Below are 18,054 nucleotides of genomic sequence, written 5' to 3' on the forward strand. Positions count from 1 at the left end.
CGATAATTACTTTTTGTGTGTCTGTGTCGCATTACGAGTTTCACGGAGAGGGGCGTCAAGAGTTGCGTTGCTCGGTAATGATCACATCATAAAAAGAAAAGGGGATAGGTCCGATCAATCTGGTTTGATTGGTCTGGTATTATCTGATATTGTGTGTGTGGTTTTGGTTTTTCGCTTATGTCGATGTTATTACCAAGACCAATCTTTTCGGCTAAATTAGTCAACGAACGTTTAATGCATAGACTGATGGGTTGCTTGGTTGTTGTTGACGTGATATTCATGATCGATGATCCAACGGGTCTTGTTGCTGCGCGACCGGATCTTGACATGGACTTCATTGCGAGGTGAGTGAACGTGCGTCACCTTATCTTGCCCGCATGATGACTATCCATCCGCAAGGTAAGATTGATTATTCCACCTCGAGCGTAGGTAATCTACATGCGCTGCACTTCACCCAACCCGGGCTTACGGAAGAGCACAAGAGGGTATCATGCGATTCCAATGGAGTTGTACGTAGAGTATTCGATCGAGAAAGCGGGGATGTCGATCATTCTTTTGTTTGCGCAGTGAGCGGTAGAGCTAGTGATGGTCATGCAACGTGTTGGGGTGAGGGCGTAGATGATTGATGCTTGATGTCTCAAAGGAGGGGTGTTCGCAATCAAAGTGGTCAGATCGATTGTCATGAGGCTTTATAAAGCCGTGTAATTCCGATGTACAGCGATGAGAACAGCGGCCGTGGTGGTAGTCGCTTGGATGCAAGAGATCTGGTCCTATGCTCAAGTATATATATGAATGATGGGTTGATCTTGATTGAAACGAGGTATCAATCTCGGAATGAGATCAAAGCTACTGTAAGAGTGGAGGAGGGTGGGGATCCTTAAATGAGGGGATGAAATGCGTTTTCACTGAATCAGCCATCTGTCCAGTCGCGTCGCGAAAATGTTGTAGAGGAAGGGTCAAAGACGCGTTCAAAGGCTCATGTTCTCATTTGACATCCTGTCATCTTATCATCTCGATTCAACTTCCACTTACCCTCTCAAACAGTCACTATCTTATCTTCTCATCACTCTCTCTCAAGGGTCCTGTCAAATCCATAACACCTTCACCTTTCCACCGCATAACCTGCTATAGTCATCGGAAAGAGATCGTAGTCTAGTCAAAATGGTAGGTCTTCCTTCCTACCCCCTTGCCTTTGTATAACCTACCCTGCATCCTTTGCTGATATCGTCTCCTCATAGGAACAAGGCAGAGTATGGACCGTCGGCGTCCTCCAAGGAGAAGCCCAGCAGAACAGCCACTCGGAGATCGAGAAGCTCTTTTTCGACTTCCTAAGTGGATTCAGAATTAACGGTCAATTCACTTATCGAGATGCTCTGCGTTCAGCTTTGCTTCTACACCATCATACCCTCGAAGTGGATCTGAACGATATGATAGCGTGGAATAATGAGTTGGCGCAGAAAATCCAGCAGAATCCCGGTGAAATGATTCCCCTCGTGAGTCCATTCCCTGTCCCGTTATCGGAAGAAGGAAGACTGACTTCACGAGCGTAATGTGTAGTTGGAATCTGCTTTGCTCAGATTAGCAAGACAATTATTACATCCCACATTTGATCAAACCCAGACCCAAGGTCCCGGCCAACCAAGTTCGGTCGCGGTGGATTCTATACCTGATATGCAAGTTACCATTAGGAGTGGGATGAACTTGCTGCAATTTAGAGAACTGAACGTAAGTTCGTTCAGCTTACGTCCCAGGTATAGATAGTACCAAGAAGAAGCTGACGGGTTGTTCCGCATGATAGGCAAATACACTCACTAATCTTGTTCGTCTTCCCGGTATCGTCATCAACGCTTCTCAACTTTCCTCTAGAGCTACAGAACTTCATCTTCAATGTAAGGGTTGTAGATCGGTTAAGAATGTGAAAGTGCCAAGTACGCTGGGTGGAGAGAGAGCTTCCCTGCCGAGACGATGTGATGCGTGAGTAGTCTCTTGCAATCTGATCCACCTATCTGGGCCTACTTGATCCTCGATGAGAACACCAGCTGATGAGATGAGCCAAACAATGCACAGTGCCGCCCCACAAGGTCAACCTAAAGACTGTCCCCTCGACCCCTACGTCATCCTTCACGACAGATGTAGATTCGTTGATCAACAAACCATCAAACTCCAAGAAGCACCTGACATGGTCCCTGTCGGTGAATTACCAAGACACATGATGTTGCATGCCGAGAGGTATCTGACAGGTAGAGTGGTACCTGGTTCAAGAATCATCGCTACCGGTATCTACTCAACGTTTGCTCCTTCATCTAAAAATGTGAGTGCCGATCATTGACTTGGCGGATCAGCTGTACGAGTCTCAGGATTTCGTCATCAAGCTGATACTCTAAAAACCTAGGCCAAAACATCCGGTGCGCCTGCTCTTCGACAACCTTACCTCAGAGTTTTGGGTATAGAACTTGATACTTCCCTCGCTTCGTCACCTGGATCTAGAGTGTTCTCACCCGAAGAGGAAGAAGAGTTCCAACAATTAGCAAGGAGTGAAGGGTTATATGATAGATTCGCGAACAGTGTAGCACCGAGTATCTATGGAAATTTAGGTGAGTCAACAATGACAGGAATCCAAGAAAGCCAGCTCACAATCATGATTGAACGTAGATATCAAGAAAGCTGTCACTTGCTTATTGATGGGTGGAAGTAAGAAGATCTTGCCTGATGGGATGAGGTTGAGAGGAGACATTAACGTTTTGCTGCTTGGTGATCCTGGTACTGCCAAATCTCAATTATTGAAATTCGTGGAGAAGGTGAGCTAAAGTGACGAGGTCGTTTCAAAATCAAGCTCATACGCTTGTCATCTCGTAGGTATCGCCGGTATCAGTATATACATCTGGTAAAGGTTCTTCCGCAGCCGGTCTGACAGCTTCAGTCCAGCGTGATCCCGTGTCTGTAAGTGGTGCTTTTCCGGTTTGACTTGTTGAGTTTCAGCTAATGTTCTCCCTCGGAAATAGCGAGAATTCTACCTCGAGGGAGGAGCGATGGTCCTAGCCGACGGAGGAGTAGTGTGTATCGATGAATTCGACAAGATGAGGGACGAAGACAGAGTAGCAATCCACGAAGCGATGGAACAACAGACCATCTCAATCGCCAAAGCAGGAATCACCACCATCCTCAACTCGCGAACTTCCGTTTTGGCAGCTGCAAACCCCGTCTTCGGTCGATATGACGATATGAAGTCGCCCGGCGAGAACATTGATTTCCAAACCACCATTTTATCGAGATTCGACATGATCTTTATTGTGAAGGATGAGCATAATGAGCTGAGGGATAGGACGATAGCCAAGCATGTTATGAATATTCATATGAATAGGCAGAATGAGAATGAGGCTGTTGGGGAGATTGATATTGAGAAGATGAAGAGATATGTCTCGTATTGTAAATCGTGAGTTGGACTTTCCCTTCTACCTTTTACCAATCATACCAAGAGATCGAGTCGAAGACGGACTACAGAGTACTGATTTTTCACTTGTGCGCCTTGTCAGTCGATGTGCTCCTAGACTCAGTAATGAAGCTGCCGAGATGCTTTCGTCGCATTTTGTTGGGTTGAGGAAAGAAGTCGCTCAGGTAGAAAGGGATAACGACGAGAGAAGTTCCATTCCCATTACTGTTCGGTGAGTTTGTCCCTCATACCCGGACCAATCCCGCACGCGCAAGAAGAAAAGACTTGTTGCTGACAGATCCTTCTGTCCACACAGTCAATTAGAAGCGATCATCCGAATATCCGAATCCCTCGCCAAAATCACCTTATCCCCCCGTGTACTCCCACATCACGTCGAAGAGTCCATCCGTCTATTCAAATTCTCAACGATGAATGCCGTCTCCATCGGATCGGGCATCGAGGGTTTATCAAGGACAGAGCTGAACGATGAGATTGATAAGATTGAGAAAGAGCTCAAGAGGCGATTACCGATAGGTTGGACGACCTCGTATCAGTCTTTAGTCAGGGAGTTTGTTAGTGGTCAGGGGTACTCTCAACATGCCCTTGAGAGGTGTTTGTACGTTATGGAAAAGAGGGAGACTATAAAGTTCACGGGGATGAAGAAGGTCGTACAGAGGATTGGTGTGTAGTAGGGTCGGATTGGGATATACACTAGATCAGGTCCTTGGTTGCTTGGTGGTGCTTGGTATGAGTATGGGTCTGGCTTGGTTTTATTGTATTACTTGTTCTATTGATATTTCTAGGTTCAATGCATTGGATTATACATGCTACTCAAATTTACAGTCTATAACATGATGGTTGACATGCTCCGGTTATGACGCTTGATCACAACGACAACCCATCCCTCTGCAACAAAGCCATCATAGCGCCCACTACCTCCTCATGACCTGACATATCGACCGCATGGGGAGATTCGATCTGTTCGGTAAGTTGAGCATCGAGCAGTCGTCTGTGTGATGCAACACAGATGAGCATCAGCACTTGTGGGACCAACGCTTGGAAACGGGGTTTGCCATGCTACGTAGCGAGAAAAAAACCTAACTCACCTCAGCTGCGAACACAACACTCCGATCCTCGTACCTGCTCTCAACTTTACAAACCCATCTTTACCTATCATGATTCCACCTGCCCAATGATTGATCGTGATATTCCCGCCGAAAAGCAACAAGCCATACAGGGGTACCTGAAGCAAGCGCGTCAGCAGTACATCCGGAACGAGCGATATGTTCATCCACTCCGACATAGAGTGCACAAATACAGCGTATAGACAGGTAGGACTCACCTCCGTAGCATCCCGCAAGAACACCTTGGACGTCTCAGCCTTAGCGAAATACGCCAAATAACCAGATTTGAACCCCGATTCAGTGAACAGCACCGAAGTGGGATGGATAAATACTCTCCCGAACTGATCAAACATCTTTACTTCTTTGGCTTCGTGCTATGCATCAAAATTGACCAATCAGCGCCCATACTTTCAACCTTCAATTCCAATACGAGTCCCTTCGAGGTTTGAGGATTCATTGAGTACGAACGGAAGTACTCACATCCTTTTGAATAGCACCTTGCTGTACCCTCTCGAATTGCGCTTTGGGCATTGCTATCCTAGCTATTCTGGGGTACAGTCCGCCGACTATCACACCTTTGACTAGATTATCCAATTTCGAGTTGACACTGAATTTGGCTACTTCCGAATTGGAGGGGTTGATGAATCCGATTGAAGATAGAGCAGACAGGAAGTCGTTTCGCAGAGATGTGATGTCACGTAGTGTGGTAGGACTGATGAAGTTCTATACGTGGGATATATCAGTACGACGTCGTCTGCTGCGGATGCAAGCGCGTACACGTAGAACTCACCTGCTCGCAAAACTGTCTGACTGCACCGTGACTCCCCCCTTTCTCTCTCACAGCCATACAAGCATCATATGCCCTCACATCAGTGAGCAAATCCGATCTAGCCCACGCGAAGGATTCTCTCGCTTTCTTGCTCTCGTCTCGCTTCTCCATGGGTGATGTGAATAGGGGTTTTGATGAAAGTAAGGCGGCGATCGTGAGAACTGATAGTCATAATCAGCATGACGTTCTTGTGAAAATGAATGGGTATAGCTCACTTGGATCAAGACACTTGAATATCGTGCCCAACACTAACATCTTGGCGAGACGTAGATCAACTGGAATCATACTCATCTAAATGTATACCGGTCCATCAGCTCCACACTCTGCACATGATATAACTTGGACATGTTCAACTTACATGACGTCCCAGTGCTGTCAACCGACTCTTATGATCTTCACTTTCGACAGCTCCTAGATCTTGCAGGGTCTGCCAAGCAGCGTTGATAGCATCCATCTTGGGTGGATCGATAGCTTTGCTGTGTCACAGAACACATTTCAGCAAGAACCCAGGAGTCAAGGACGATGGGCACAAAACACATACCTCAAGAACTCCTTGACGTCGGTGTCCTCATTCATAGCCTTCACCTGTAAGAACAGCGCTTCCAATGGTGTTCTAAGAATCTCAGGTATAGGGAACCGAGGCATGCTGTTATTTTCGGTTCTCCTGGTATACAGCTTGTAACACTGTGCCGAACCAAACGATAAGCCAAAGATCTCAGTTGGAACTGCGCAGAGAGATGTAACTCACCTGTCCAGGCTGCGTACGACCCGCTCGACCTCTACGTTGTCTCCCCGAAGCTCTGCTAGTCCAACATTCTACCAATTTCTGCATCCCATTCTCCGCGTCATACTGCGTTTCCTTGACCCTCCCCCCATCTACGACATAGATCACATCGGGGATAGTAACGGACGTTTCAGCCACGTTGGTAGCCACTACGATCTTCCTCCTCGGAGCGGTAGGTAAGAACACTTTCCGCTGTTCAGCCGATGACAAATTCGCATGAAGAGGCATGATTTCCACGGGACCCAGATTGGTACTTTGCAGTTCGTTGATACACTGTCGAATCTCCATCACACCGGGCATGAATACCAGTATCGCTCCTGCGTTCGTCTTGGCATTATCGACTATGTGCTTGATTATTGCTCCAACGAGACCATAATCTATCCTGTCTGATGCAGCCAGGATTTCCAATGCTCGTTGAGCATCGAGATCCAGGTTGAGTTTGGAAAATTCAGCTCGAATTGCAGCTTTCTGTTCTTCCGTTTGACGTGGGCCGAAACGTGAGGGCTGAGGTTTGTAGCGAACTTCGGAGATGACATCTTCGAGATAGTGGTCGGTGACTGGGTGTGTGAATCCTGGGATCGTGAGACTCGGACAACCACCAAAGTAATTGATGAATATTTGTTCGTTGATCGTTGCAGACATCAATATAACCTTGATCGTCTTGTTCCTCTGCAGCAGATCCCGCAAAAGGCAGATCAACAGGTCGGTATCTACACCTCGCTCGTGCGCTTCGTCGACTACGACATGACTGACACCCAGTAAATTGGGATCACCGCTGCCCAGCCTTCTGAGCACAACACCAGTAGTGCAGAATAGCACTTTGGTATCGGCTGAAGACTTTCTTTCTCCTCGAATAGCATAGCCAACCGTTTCAGGGGACTTGTCGACGTCTTCAAGCCTTTCTTGAGCTACACGAGCAGCTACTCCCATAGCTGCCACTCGTCTAGGCTGGGTCACAATGATATTGGCTGAAGCACCTCGACCAGCTTCGATCTCATGATCTAGGATGAATTGAGGCAATTGGGTACTAAAATTCGTGTCAGTTAGCCATATACCATACGGTAGTATCATGTATACGCACCTCTTACCACAACCGGTCTATACGTAAAATGTCAGCGACATGTGTTTCCATACAACATCAATGATCACTTACTTCTCCAACCACCACCAACACTCTGTTCGACTCCAGAACATTGGTGATATTCTCTCTTTCCTTCCATGCAGGCAGTTTCATCCTATCCGCCAACATCGGTGCATAAGATGGATCATCCAGCATTCCCTTCTGTTTCTTCCTGACAGCTTCCTCCTCTTCCACTGTAGGTATTTTCCTTTTATACGTCTCCTTGTTCTGTTTCCGCTTTCGCTGAACTGGCGCATTCGATTCCGTGGATACGACATCGTCAACCTTCGGTACGAGGTGTTTTGTAACTTCTCCCACATCTGGAGGTGTTTCTAGAATAGAAGATAAGGTACTTTCCAGGTATTCTACCATGATCAGTATCGCACCACCTGATCCTGCTTCCAGCACCGAGGTAAGATCATGTCTCTCTGGATCTCGAAATGATCGGAGGAGCTGGGCATGGAGGTGTAATCGGATATATGCCGGTAGTGTATCTGAGGAGATGAAGAATGAAGGTGGGTGAGTTGGGTGTTGCGGTGAAGGGTATGGTGAATGTTGATCAAAGAGGATATGGAGTTGGATTGTATCTGCTGTGTTCTCTGATTCGATATTGATGATCGATTCTGTGAGCGATATCTGCTGATATCGTTCCCCTAAGACAGCTTCTAAAGCCATGATCTCCTCTTCGCGAGTGACTTTTCTCTCCCCTTCGGCAGTATCATCCCCTGTCCACCCACTTCCGTATTCTTCTACACCCCACCCAGCCTCATCCGTTTCCCAACCGCATAATCGCCGACCTAGTAAATCTAAAACAACTGACTCCCTCTGTTCTTCTGCTAAGATAGTCTCAACGGCCTTTCTTGGAAACCCAGCTTGCTTGACTAACTTATCGACCAACCATCCTTTCACCAGTGCGCTCTTGCCTCCTGAAGTTGCTGAAGCTCCGGTAATGAAATCCGCTGAAGAACTGGAAGGTCGATATCTAGGTGGGAGATCGTCTTCGGGTAGATGTAGTAACAACCATTCTATTGCTGCTTCTAATGGTGAGAGGATACTGAGAGAAAGGACTAGAGGATCTTTGGTAGATGATGAGGAAGAATGAAGACGAGCATTGGCAGCTGACAGAGCGGAAAGAGCGGAAGTGATGTGAGTGGATCGGAAACCGAGATTAGTGAGCTGTGTTTGGAGGGCTGAAAGGTCAAGAGCAGGGGTTGATACGCCTGATGGAGCGGTGGAAGCTGTAGCAGAGGCATCACGACTCGCTTCAAGTACTGCAGAGGGGAACTGTTGCATCATCTAGCGCGAGGGGTTAGCATAGTAGGAATGTGTATGATTCGATGGCTGGCTCACCTTTCGTACAGTCGCCTCGACGGTTTCTCTCAAGCTGGAAGCCATCTTCACTTCGGGTGCTCTCTCCCACGCTGCTCCACCACCTCCTTGATTCGCTTCTTTTACTACTGGAGTCCCCCTTCCACTTGGTCCTGCACTCCTACCATCGATCTCTGCTTCTTTTGCTGCTTCCTTGTCCTTTTTTTTGTTCTGTCGGTCCTCTACTTCTTTCTTAGCAGCGAAGGGATCTGGATCGTACTCCCAAGATCGGTGTGGTGGAGCAGCCGCCTTCTCTGCGGTGAGGGTAGACCAATATGGTCTTATAGAGGGTGGAAGGGTCATAGCCATAGGAAGGTGAGAGCAGAACTGCAATCGCATTAATGACACTTCAACATCCAACTGATACACAATACCGACAGAGACTCACTCGAAACAAAGCATACGTAGCTGCATAATGCCTGGCTTCCGCTGATGTACCTATCTCTAATGGGGTATGAGGTTGCATCCTGACTTCATCCAAATTATATATGTTCTTGCTAACCCTCTTCTTGAGTATCACGAAACCCGTGAATGTCTGAGGATCGGATCCTCTGTTAGGGCGCTACAAAAACGCATGATCAGTTGGGTTCATCCGTGAGCTGTTGAATGACGTACGGTCTCTACTGTAGGCCTTTCCCATCCCATCTTCTGACACTTCTCATTCAAGATGGTCAGTGGTGATTTGTACCCCGCTGGGAATAGCGGCGGTGGTCTGGGTGGACCGTCATCTTTCTTGGGGTCATCCTTGCTTTTCTCCTTTGTTGGCTTGGTAGAGTTTCCAGCATTCCCAGAACGAACGACGTTTGCTGGTCGTTTCTTGGGAGCCATGACCTGTTTGTAGGGAGTCTAGCTGAGGATATAGCGGGTATGACAATATCAAGAATTGACCAAGGTCAAAATCTGAGCATGTAGATGTTTGCACGAACGTCCTCCACCGAGATTGATCTGAATGATTCGAGGAACAAATAAACTTTTGTGTGGCACAAGGGGGTTTATAGTGGCATTACAGTATGCTGATCCACTTCATGAGCAACTGTATCTTGCGAGCTATCGACATTACAAAGACAGTTAACTATGTACAGTAGAACCACCACAGGGATACCCTTGCCCAAAGGGGGCCAATATATACACCCTCTCTTCCTTCTGCCGCTGATTGCCATTGTTCAGAAAGTGATAACACCACAGTCTACAATACCAGATGATAAATGCGACTTAATAGTCTTCCAGGTCAGTGGCAGAGGAGTATTCTAATTCGCTTTCCGAGTCTTGTTGATCAGACGAAGGGTCGACATCAAATTCGGCTTCAGTAGGAAGCGTTTTGTCACCTGTTCCGCGTTCGGGACCTCGATCAGCCTCAATATCGTTCAGATTGGAGTTCCGGTAGCTGGTGGCAAAAGTATGTAGCGCATGCACTTCTCTCATCAGAGGAGAAACAGATGCCAAGATGGAATCTAAGTTCCCATCTTCGGGCAGATTTTTACGAATCCAGCCTATCATATTTGCAATTGAAGTGATTGTAGGGCGACATTCCGTGCTCAGGAGCTCAATATGTCGCTTAGTAGGCCTATACGGGAAGCTCCCCAATCCTCTTATGATCTCTTCCTCCAATTCGGGGGCGATCATGCCATCCACTATTAGGTACTCTGATGCTTCATCCTTCAACTTTCGGTAAGTTGCGAGGAAGTCTCGGCATTGATCCTCCATCACCGACGCACAAGCTTCTTTGAAGCTTGTCAGAGCATGCGTACGCTCTGTCTCATCACCGAGGGCCTTGTTGGCATATTTGCGAAATTCCCTCTCGCACTTTCTTGAAGGGCCCTTAATAATCTTCGCGTAATGCTTTTCCATATTCAAGAACTTTTGTAGCGATCCTGTTGCTCGTTGCCAATCATAAGCCGATTCCGATTGGATTCGAGGAAGAAGGCTCAGTTTTGACCCTAATCCTTGAAGTAAACAAGCATACCTGTGAGTCGGGAAACGGGGATCTTCAAATACGACGCTGTGCTCGCTGATCCGGGGAGAATAGTATTCTGAATCCGGATCAATGCTTCAGCGGAAGTAATATCATACCGTCTACATAATCAAAGAAAAGGCAACCCACTGTCTTGCCATTGGCCATGGTCGAGGTTCTTCAGTGTCTCTCGGTAACTGGTCAGGAGTCCATCCTGGAACTTTTCGATGGTCTCCTGCATTTCATGGTGTCCTTCGTGAATTAAATCAGTCATGTTGGTCTGCAAATGAGTAGATATACTGCGCGAGTGGCGGTTGGAAAATGAGGGTTCATGTCATCGATAAATCGCAACGTTGAGCTCAATTATATACACATCGCCCTTCTTGGTACGCTATCATCATGACCTCAGTATTCCTACTCGATGGAAGGGGATTGGCTGTGTCTTGAGCCAGCCTAGTACTTGCTCAGAGGGGTCATCACCTGATTTTGCTGAGCCCTGAGTGTAGCTTGCTTTGTGAGCAGATCAGTTCAGTGTAAGATAATATGCTTGAGGGGCTCACGATAAAGGGGGTGTACATCGTCCACCTGAAGCGACAAATAATCATGTTGTTCAGGTAGCACGAACTGGCACATACAGTAATGTGGCGTCTGTGGCTGCCTGATGATGCTCGTCGTTTTTCGAAAGCTGATCGTGACCTCTGGAGTCAGAGCTTCAGCCTTCGGCTGCGATCGAAATGCGTGTTTTGCGGTGAATACAAGAGCACAATATGTCATTCACAGAATCGATAATTCCCAAAGCTTTCCGTTCACACGTCATCTACATTACAGTCAGGTACATTCGCTACTGTGCTTTGACCCTTCGGACTCGCAACCGGTCACAAAAGCCCAAGTTTTCGAATCCCTTCCTTCAGAAGAGCCTTTGGAGCCTCGCATCCTACTTCTCAGCTTCTTTATGTCAGATCTTACTCGATTCTCCCCCTTGTCGTTCCAAAGTGTGGGTACAGCGAAGCGGAGGCGATTGGCTTTTCGATAGCTTTTCGTCAGGTTCATGAGAGCCTGCACCTGATCTTTGCGGTACCTTAACTCTATCCACCCATCGGCTTGTTGAGCGAGGCTGAGAGAATCATCCATATTGGTGAGATGCTCATGTAACAGAGATCTCAGAGCCCGTGGCCCCTCACTCTGGAATGAATCTAGTTGGGCTTTGTCAGGTAAGTCCGAGAGTTGTACGTAAGCTTGGGCAGTGGAGTTACTCAATGGTGGATTCTTCAATCCATCGACCTTGACTAGGCTCAGCGACTCTGCCAGGTATATGGTGGTCGCTTCAAGGGTCCGCAGAAAGTCTTTCCCCTCATCTTGTATGATTTCATCGCAATCCCTCATCAGAGATTGTACAGTTGCTTTTCGAGCGTTTCTGCTAGCAGAGGTTTTCTTCAACGCCTCACTGTAGACAGGCTGTGTGATGTCCGTCGAATACTCAAGGCAGTTGTTGTAATCTTCGTTCATTCCCAGATATAGCTGCAGCTGCAGCCGAAATTGGTCCCAGTCTAAGCTGGAATCTTGTCCATGTCGTGAGGATTGACTGTCCATCTTCAGAAGAGGACTTCGAAAGGGCACTTCTGCCTCGGGTTCACCGAGTATTGTCGACGACGCATCAGAAGCTTCAAGCTCATGACTCAAAGCTCCCGGAGCTAATATACAAAAGAATAGACGATAATCAGCCACAGCTACATATGGCCTACTACACACACTTACTGCCGGTCGAGGATGTTCCCATTCTTGATCTGACATAATATCGATACCCCCCCAACAGCTCCTCACGAAGCTGCTCGATCGTCTTGTGATCGCTGTCAGACTGAGCCATTCTGTTGCAGTGTGATATTAGTGCGCAATGGATGGCGAAGTCGTTCTTGGGGCATCACACCTGATATTAGCGTTGGGAGAGAAGACGCATGGTATATTATGTATCCTTCAGATGTGCTGCTGACCGTTCAAGCACCGAGCCTTGTCCAAGGCGCGAAAGGCTCAAGGATGAAAGATGAACTCGCTCTCCCAGCCTCCAAATCCTTTTTCAGCGACGACATTTTGCTTCGCCCAAGACTTCAACCTTTGAAGCCTGACGTCATGCGAAGGAGGAGGGTGATCATGAAAGGTGAAGTTACCCTTTGATCACCTCTTGAAACGAGGTGAACTGTTTGGCGTTTCCTCGAGGGGGTTAAGTCATCACGAGTCATACCCTCTGCAAAACCATCATGTTATGATATCTGTTCGCTCCCCTGTTTAATCCTTTTGGAACTGCCCCTTGATACGCGGATGTACACGCTTGTGTTTTGCTGTCATCTCTCCATTGAAGAAACATAGTCCGCTGCGATGAAAGAAGATACAGTATCACCTTTCTCATTGCAACATGCTCAAGTTATACAGTACATCCTCACCTTTGTTCAGCATTCAATCTCCGGTTTTGCTCCTGTACTAACAAGTGATGAATATGTCTCGAACGATAACAAGCGGCAGTCTCACCGACGTGATCGGGTCATCCTTTTATCGACTGCATCGCCACCACCGTTACGAGACGCATTGTGTCCCCTCACTGAACGATCGTTCTCCCCCTCCGTTTCTTCACCAACGGAGCCCACAACACTATCGGAAGGGTGATCACCCCCGATGACGCTTTTCTTACTTGATTCCTGAACTTTGCCAGACTCACCATAGAAATCCCACCAAGTACATGTCAATCGCAATGCAAGCAAGCAACGTGAGAAGTGCCTCACCTGATCAGGTATACGAAATCAATCGACAAGTCAATGAATACCTCAACAACATCACTGAAGATCGACCGTCGTCCACTTCATTCATTCCGTCCACTTCGTCTGATAGAGTCGCTCAAACCCAAACCCAGAACAACGATGATAATACCTCTCATTCTGGCTCAGCTGAGGACCCTAATCAAGCATCGGACCACCTCGGTGCTTTCGAAAAATGTTTGAAAGACACTATGAAGGCCTGTGGCATGTATTGTACGGCCTTGAAAGATGAGTCTGAGAATCCCAGTAACCAAATCAAGAGATACAAGTTCATCAAGTTAGCTTCCAATACATGTACCGAAAGCGCCGGGGACTGCGTCTCTATGTCAGAGGGAAAGGCAGAAGAAATCAGTGAGCTGCACAGAGAGATATGAACAGAGTAGTATGCCCAATGGGTTCATGAGAACCACGATGAAGTGAAAAGTCAATTCGACACGGCCAAAAACCCATATGATAAACTGAGGTTACAATGGGGAATACCATTACCCGAATTCACTCGATTTCTAGCTAGATCAGTAGGTAGCTATTCCACGGACCCGATCCCTACCAAAAGTTACATTGTGCATGGCCTTGCCGATGAGAGGACTCGAGTGAAGGAGCTCGTGGATTCCATGAAAGCTTTGATGAAGGAATATGGGGCTAAGGCAATCGCGAAGGATTGGGAAAGATGTAATGAAGAGTTTGACCTGACGTTTGGTCGAACGTTGCATTGTCTCACCGAGAAAGCCGATGTTTTGGATTGGAGGTCCCTCTTCGCCCAGGCTGTGAGAGATAGCTTGCTAGGCAGCTCTAGCTCTTCCTCGCAAGTACGTATTTAACGGAATATGATTGTTGAATCATACCATGCTCATCCCCTATTGTACGGGAATCATAAATGTCTTTTCGTCATTCTCATATGTACATACATTGCGTTTTGCATCTACGAATACTTCTAAGATCGACGAAGACCAGGCCCAGCTGAAAATTCAATACATCTTGATTCCTCACCGTGCATTTTCAGCTAACAAGTACATTCGGATATTATCCCTCATTCACCTCCTTCGAATAAGAAAGAATGCCACGATCCCATCGTGCCACAACGCCTGACATCCATTCATCCACTGAACAAAGTGACTAATTACCTATCCGTCTGAGAATTAAGCAAAAGCGTCGGTGTCCAATTTCAGCCTTTTTCCATTCTCTCCGTCGTCCACCTCGGATTTCCTCTTCTCCATTTTATTGGCCGGCTGTTCCAGTTCCGCCAAAGTCCCAGGTACAGGCAACACAGCAGACAAAGCAGCGAGCGCAGGATCAATCGGTATATTATTTTCTTCCGTTCCCTCCTGGTGGTGATGATGGATCGGCAATTCAGGTAATTTATCCAATTCGATGGTACCTATCTCCTCTCCTCCTCCTTGATGCGTGTGCCCATGGTCCAATGTGAATTCACCGTTCGAGTCTTCCTGTAGATCCGGTAGAGAATTGAGAGCCACGACGATAGGTAGATCCACTAGATCGTGTTCACTCCCTTCTACCATCACCCCCTCATGTTGATGTTGCTGGTGAGGTTCATTTAGGTCTGGATTGAAGTTTGTGTTCAGGGAATCTTCATTCGTCAATCCAGCAGCTACAGCTTCCCTCGCTGCTTTCTCTCGCCTTTCTTTGGTGGCTTTTCCAGGTCCTCTTCGTCGGACATTTCCATCCCATGTACACTCTTCGTTTCGTTTCGTACAATTATCACATCGTGGTTGGACACCATTACACCTATTTCCAGATGAAACGTCAGTTATACGGATAATTGATGTGGTGCAGAATGTATACACTCACTTGAGTTTCCTCCTTCGACAGAAATGACAAGCCAAAGTCAACTTCTTGCCCTTCCTTACTGATCCGCCACCATTCCCATTCTGATCACCGCTCCCATCTCCATTCCCTCCATCACCCGACCCTGATCCTGATCCTGAACCAGATCCAGATCCATCTTGACCGCCAGAGCCCTCCCCATTTCCTAGATTTGACCAGTCTTCACCACCACCTTCACCATTACCTCCTGCCATACCATTGGCTAAAGTAGACGGTTCTCCTCCCCCGGTTGAAGCCATGTACATCGCCGGTCCAGGAAGAGCGAACGATCCGTTCATATTGGTAAACATTCTAGCTCCGTACTCCAATAAAGGAGAATTGCTGCTCGCGCTGGATGAGCTTGTGGAGATTGGCGAGACGTTTTGAGATTGAGAGGCGAACGGGACAGTCAAATGTTGCATGTCTGGTTCAATCTTGACGGTCAGGAATGGGGTCGAGGCGTTGGGATGAGACTGACTATACTGAATTGCTCCAGTAGGAGTGACAGGTAAAGAAGATGTGGCGGGTCTTGAAGGAGAGTTGAGAGGCGATCTTTCGAAAGATCTCTGAGCACTGTAGGACGATTCGCCGTTTTCTCCGGTGACGTTCCAAGAGAATGATGGTGGATGTTGGGACTGGGTGTTTTGAGCTGGGAAATTCAATGGAGCTGGGGGCGCGTTCACGGGAGCTGCAGGACCGGACCAACCATTCATGTTGGCGTTTCGCATCCATTGATGATTGTTCGCGGGATTTGGAGAAGGAGGAGCTAGATTAGAGGGAGGAGCGGCAGGCAGAAGTTGGCCAACGTTTAAATTGGGAGCTGCAATCAGATTGGTCTGACTGTATGTGGCGTGCTGATTTGCACTTGCGCCCTGAGGAACATTCTGAACGTGCATGGAAGATTGTGTGGTCTGCTGCGAGGGCGCGACATTGGAGAGAGGTAAGCTTGATGTTTGGAATGCACCAGTACTTGCGGTGTTGGAGACTGGTGTCATGAGGGGATATGTGTTGGATTGCTGCTGATGAGGTTGCGAGACCCTCCGTGGTTGATTGGTCATAGGATTCTGCTGAGAAGGGTATGATGCTTGATCGTTGGGGTAAAACTGTGATTGACCCGAGCTAGGCGGTGGTTGCGGTTTAGTCATTGCTTGAGGAATTGACGTTACCTGCGACTGGACTTGAGGTGTATACTGTGTACTGACGAAATCTTTATGGAAGACAGTATTGTTTGACTGCTGCATCATCTGGGACTGCACATTCTGAAGATATTCGCCTCCGGTGATGGCATTTTGATGAGGTTGTTGTACAGGGGTGACGGCAGTGTTATTTGCGCGCTGCTCAGCTGCGACCTTCTTAGCTAAGAGTTGTTGGAATCGCGAAGTTTTAGGTGCGGCATTTTGAGCGGAAGAGGGAAGAGGGAGCGACTGTTTGAGAGGCGGAACAGGGGCGGGAGCAGGAGGATGTTGTAGGGACGCTGTATGAGAGGAGACTCAGAGTCAGACAAAATTGTTTGCAACTTGGGGGGGGGGGGGGGGGGACCGGGTTGATGAACGCGTAGGAAGCTGAACTCACCTTGGTTGGGATAATGCATCATGTTCTGATGTCTCGGATCCATCATCATATGAGGTTGATTCGATGACATGGGTAATACTGTAGCAGCACTCATGCCTGCTCGTGGATTGCCAGGATTGTGGGTCGTGTACGAGTAGTCGCTGTTGTTGTAAAACTGATCACAAGCGGATGAACTGGGTGTAGTCCCAGATTGTTTTGTCTTGATCAGTCTTTCAAAATAGGTCTCTGAATAGTTGTTAGGGTGATTCAGTGAGGGGATAGGGATGTTGGTTGGATTTAAGAAGGATGTCGGGGGTGGTTGGTGATGATGATGATGATGATGGTGATGGTGATGGTATGACATCTAATCACAAATACTAGTTAGAGGGTGTCAACAAACGGAGAAAGAAGGAAGACGGGATCAAAATGGATTTGATTGGTCCAATCGATATCTCTATTTGCGCCACTCACTTTGTATGCCAAGTCACGCTAATAACGGTGTATCAGATCTGTTTTGCAGGGATTGTTGCACCGCCCCTTGCTACCCTGCGGAAATGATGTCGGACCTAGAAAATCAATAACGATGACGATGAGGATGAAGATGGTCTTGACGAGGATGGTGTTCAATGTCGCATCGAAGGGATGCAGGTGGATCTGAATGACTGAAGCTGAGAGAGGCGGGCAATCATGCGTGGAGCGAACTTTTCTTTTCGTGTTTCGGTGCACTCTGATGATGTTCTACGAGATCTCGAGGACGCGTCTTGTGTAGGAAAAGTTTTGCTGTTCCTTCTTCTCCGCTGCCCACTCTGCTTCTTCTGTAACACTGCGTGACTCCCAACCTCAATCACTCTACGGTATGCTACTACTATTGCCCAGTGAATCTCCCTTCTCTAGTAGACCCAAGTCATCCTTATTGTCTTGTGAGATATGCTGAACGATTTCTGAGAGCCGATAGTGAGATCGCCGAAGGTGATGATGCCGTATCCTTTCTCGCCTTGCGTCAATTCAATTGGATCTTGCGATTATCCTTCTCTTTCTGAGTACAGCGAGTGACGAACGACGATGACAATTATGAGTAATTGCGACAAGTATATGTTATGGTCTATCTGAATCTTGCTCAAAGTCGATGATATCTCTCATTGAGGAGAGGTCTTTGAAAATGTTTGATCTTTCTATTTTAGGTCACTACAAAGTACGTACAAAAACCCCCACATGTCATCGGAATATTCGGTAAGATCTCAAGATCATCCCTGAGCTCATTCAGCCAAATCC

General features: G+C 47.4%; 6 protein-coding genes across 6 annotated transcripts; 2 read left to right on the top strand and 4 right to left on the bottom strand.

Annotated features, from left to right (window-relative positions):
• Nucleotides 1-1,161: 1,161 nt before the first annotated feature.
• Nucleotides 1,162-4,119, top strand: I302_104787 (uncharacterized protein; the record flags this gene model as incomplete). The annotated part of the gene is made up of 11 exons (XM_019195712.1): nt 1,162-1,164; nt 1,239-1,493; nt 1,558-1,725; nt 1,799-1,974; nt 2,068-2,311; nt 2,393-2,594; nt 2,653-2,798; nt 2,857-2,940; nt 3,003-3,433; nt 3,534-3,662; nt 3,747-4,119. The coding sequence occupies 11 exons, from the start codon at nt 1,162-1,164 to the stop codon at nt 4,117-4,119; spliced, it is 2,211 nt and encodes a 736-aa protein (XP_019042535.1).
• Nucleotides 4,120-4,315: 196 nt separating this feature from the next.
• I302_104788 (uncharacterized protein) lies at nt 4,316-9,483 on the bottom strand (the record flags this gene model as incomplete). Its single annotated transcript, XM_019195711.1, has 14 exons — nt 4,316-4,439; nt 4,537-4,673; nt 4,773-4,928; nt 5,035-5,277; nt 5,345-5,544; nt 5,599-5,674; nt 5,742-5,859; nt 5,925-6,067; nt 6,132-7,194; nt 7,249-7,265; nt 7,321-8,583; nt 8,638-8,982; nt 9,044-9,217; nt 9,271-9,483. 14 exons carry the CDS (start codon nt 9,481-9,483, stop codon nt 4,316-4,318), a joined length of 4,272 nt encoding a protein of 1,423 aa, XP_019042534.1.
• Nucleotides 9,484-9,867: 384 nt separating this feature from the next.
• Nucleotides 9,868-10,774, bottom strand: I302_104789 (uncharacterized protein; the record flags this gene model as incomplete). The annotated part of the gene is made up of 3 exons (XM_019195710.1): nt 9,868-10,526; nt 10,619-10,685; nt 10,757-10,774. The coding sequence occupies 3 exons, from the start codon at nt 10,772-10,774 to the stop codon at nt 9,868-9,870; spliced, it is 744 nt and encodes a 247-aa protein (XP_019042533.1).
• Nucleotides 10,775-11,434: 660 nt separating this feature from the next.
• On the bottom strand, nt 11,435-12,470 carry I302_104790 (uncharacterized protein; the record flags this gene model as incomplete). The annotated part of the gene is made up of 2 exons (XM_019195709.1): nt 11,435-12,297; nt 12,362-12,470. The coding sequence occupies 2 exons, from the start codon at nt 12,468-12,470 to the stop codon at nt 11,435-11,437; spliced, it is 972 nt and encodes a 323-aa protein (XP_019042532.1).
• Nucleotides 12,471-13,346: 876 nt separating this feature from the next.
• Nucleotides 13,347-14,228, top strand: I302_104791 (uncharacterized protein; the record flags this gene model as incomplete). Its single annotated transcript, XM_019195708.1, has 2 exons — nt 13,347-13,761; nt 13,828-14,228. 2 exons carry the CDS (start codon nt 13,347-13,349, stop codon nt 14,226-14,228), a joined length of 816 nt encoding a protein of 271 aa, XP_019042531.1.
• Nucleotides 14,229-14,546: 318 nt separating this feature from the next.
• I302_104792 (uncharacterized protein) lies at nt 14,547-17,146 on the bottom strand (the record flags this gene model as incomplete). The annotated part of the gene is made up of 3 exons (XM_019195707.2): nt 14,547-15,153; nt 15,217-16,705; nt 16,804-17,146. The coding sequence occupies 3 exons, from the start codon at nt 17,144-17,146 to the stop codon at nt 14,547-14,549; spliced, it is 2,439 nt and encodes an 812-aa protein (XP_019042530.2).
• Nucleotides 17,147-18,054: the final 908 nt, after the last annotated feature.

Source organism: Kwoniella bestiolae, chromosome 3 (genome assembly GCF_000512585.2).
Source record: "Kwoniella bestiolae CBS 10118 chromosome 3, complete sequence".
NCBI classification, from domain to species: domain Eukaryota; kingdom Fungi; phylum Basidiomycota; class Tremellomycetes; order Tremellales; family Cryptococcaceae; genus Kwoniella; species Kwoniella bestiolae.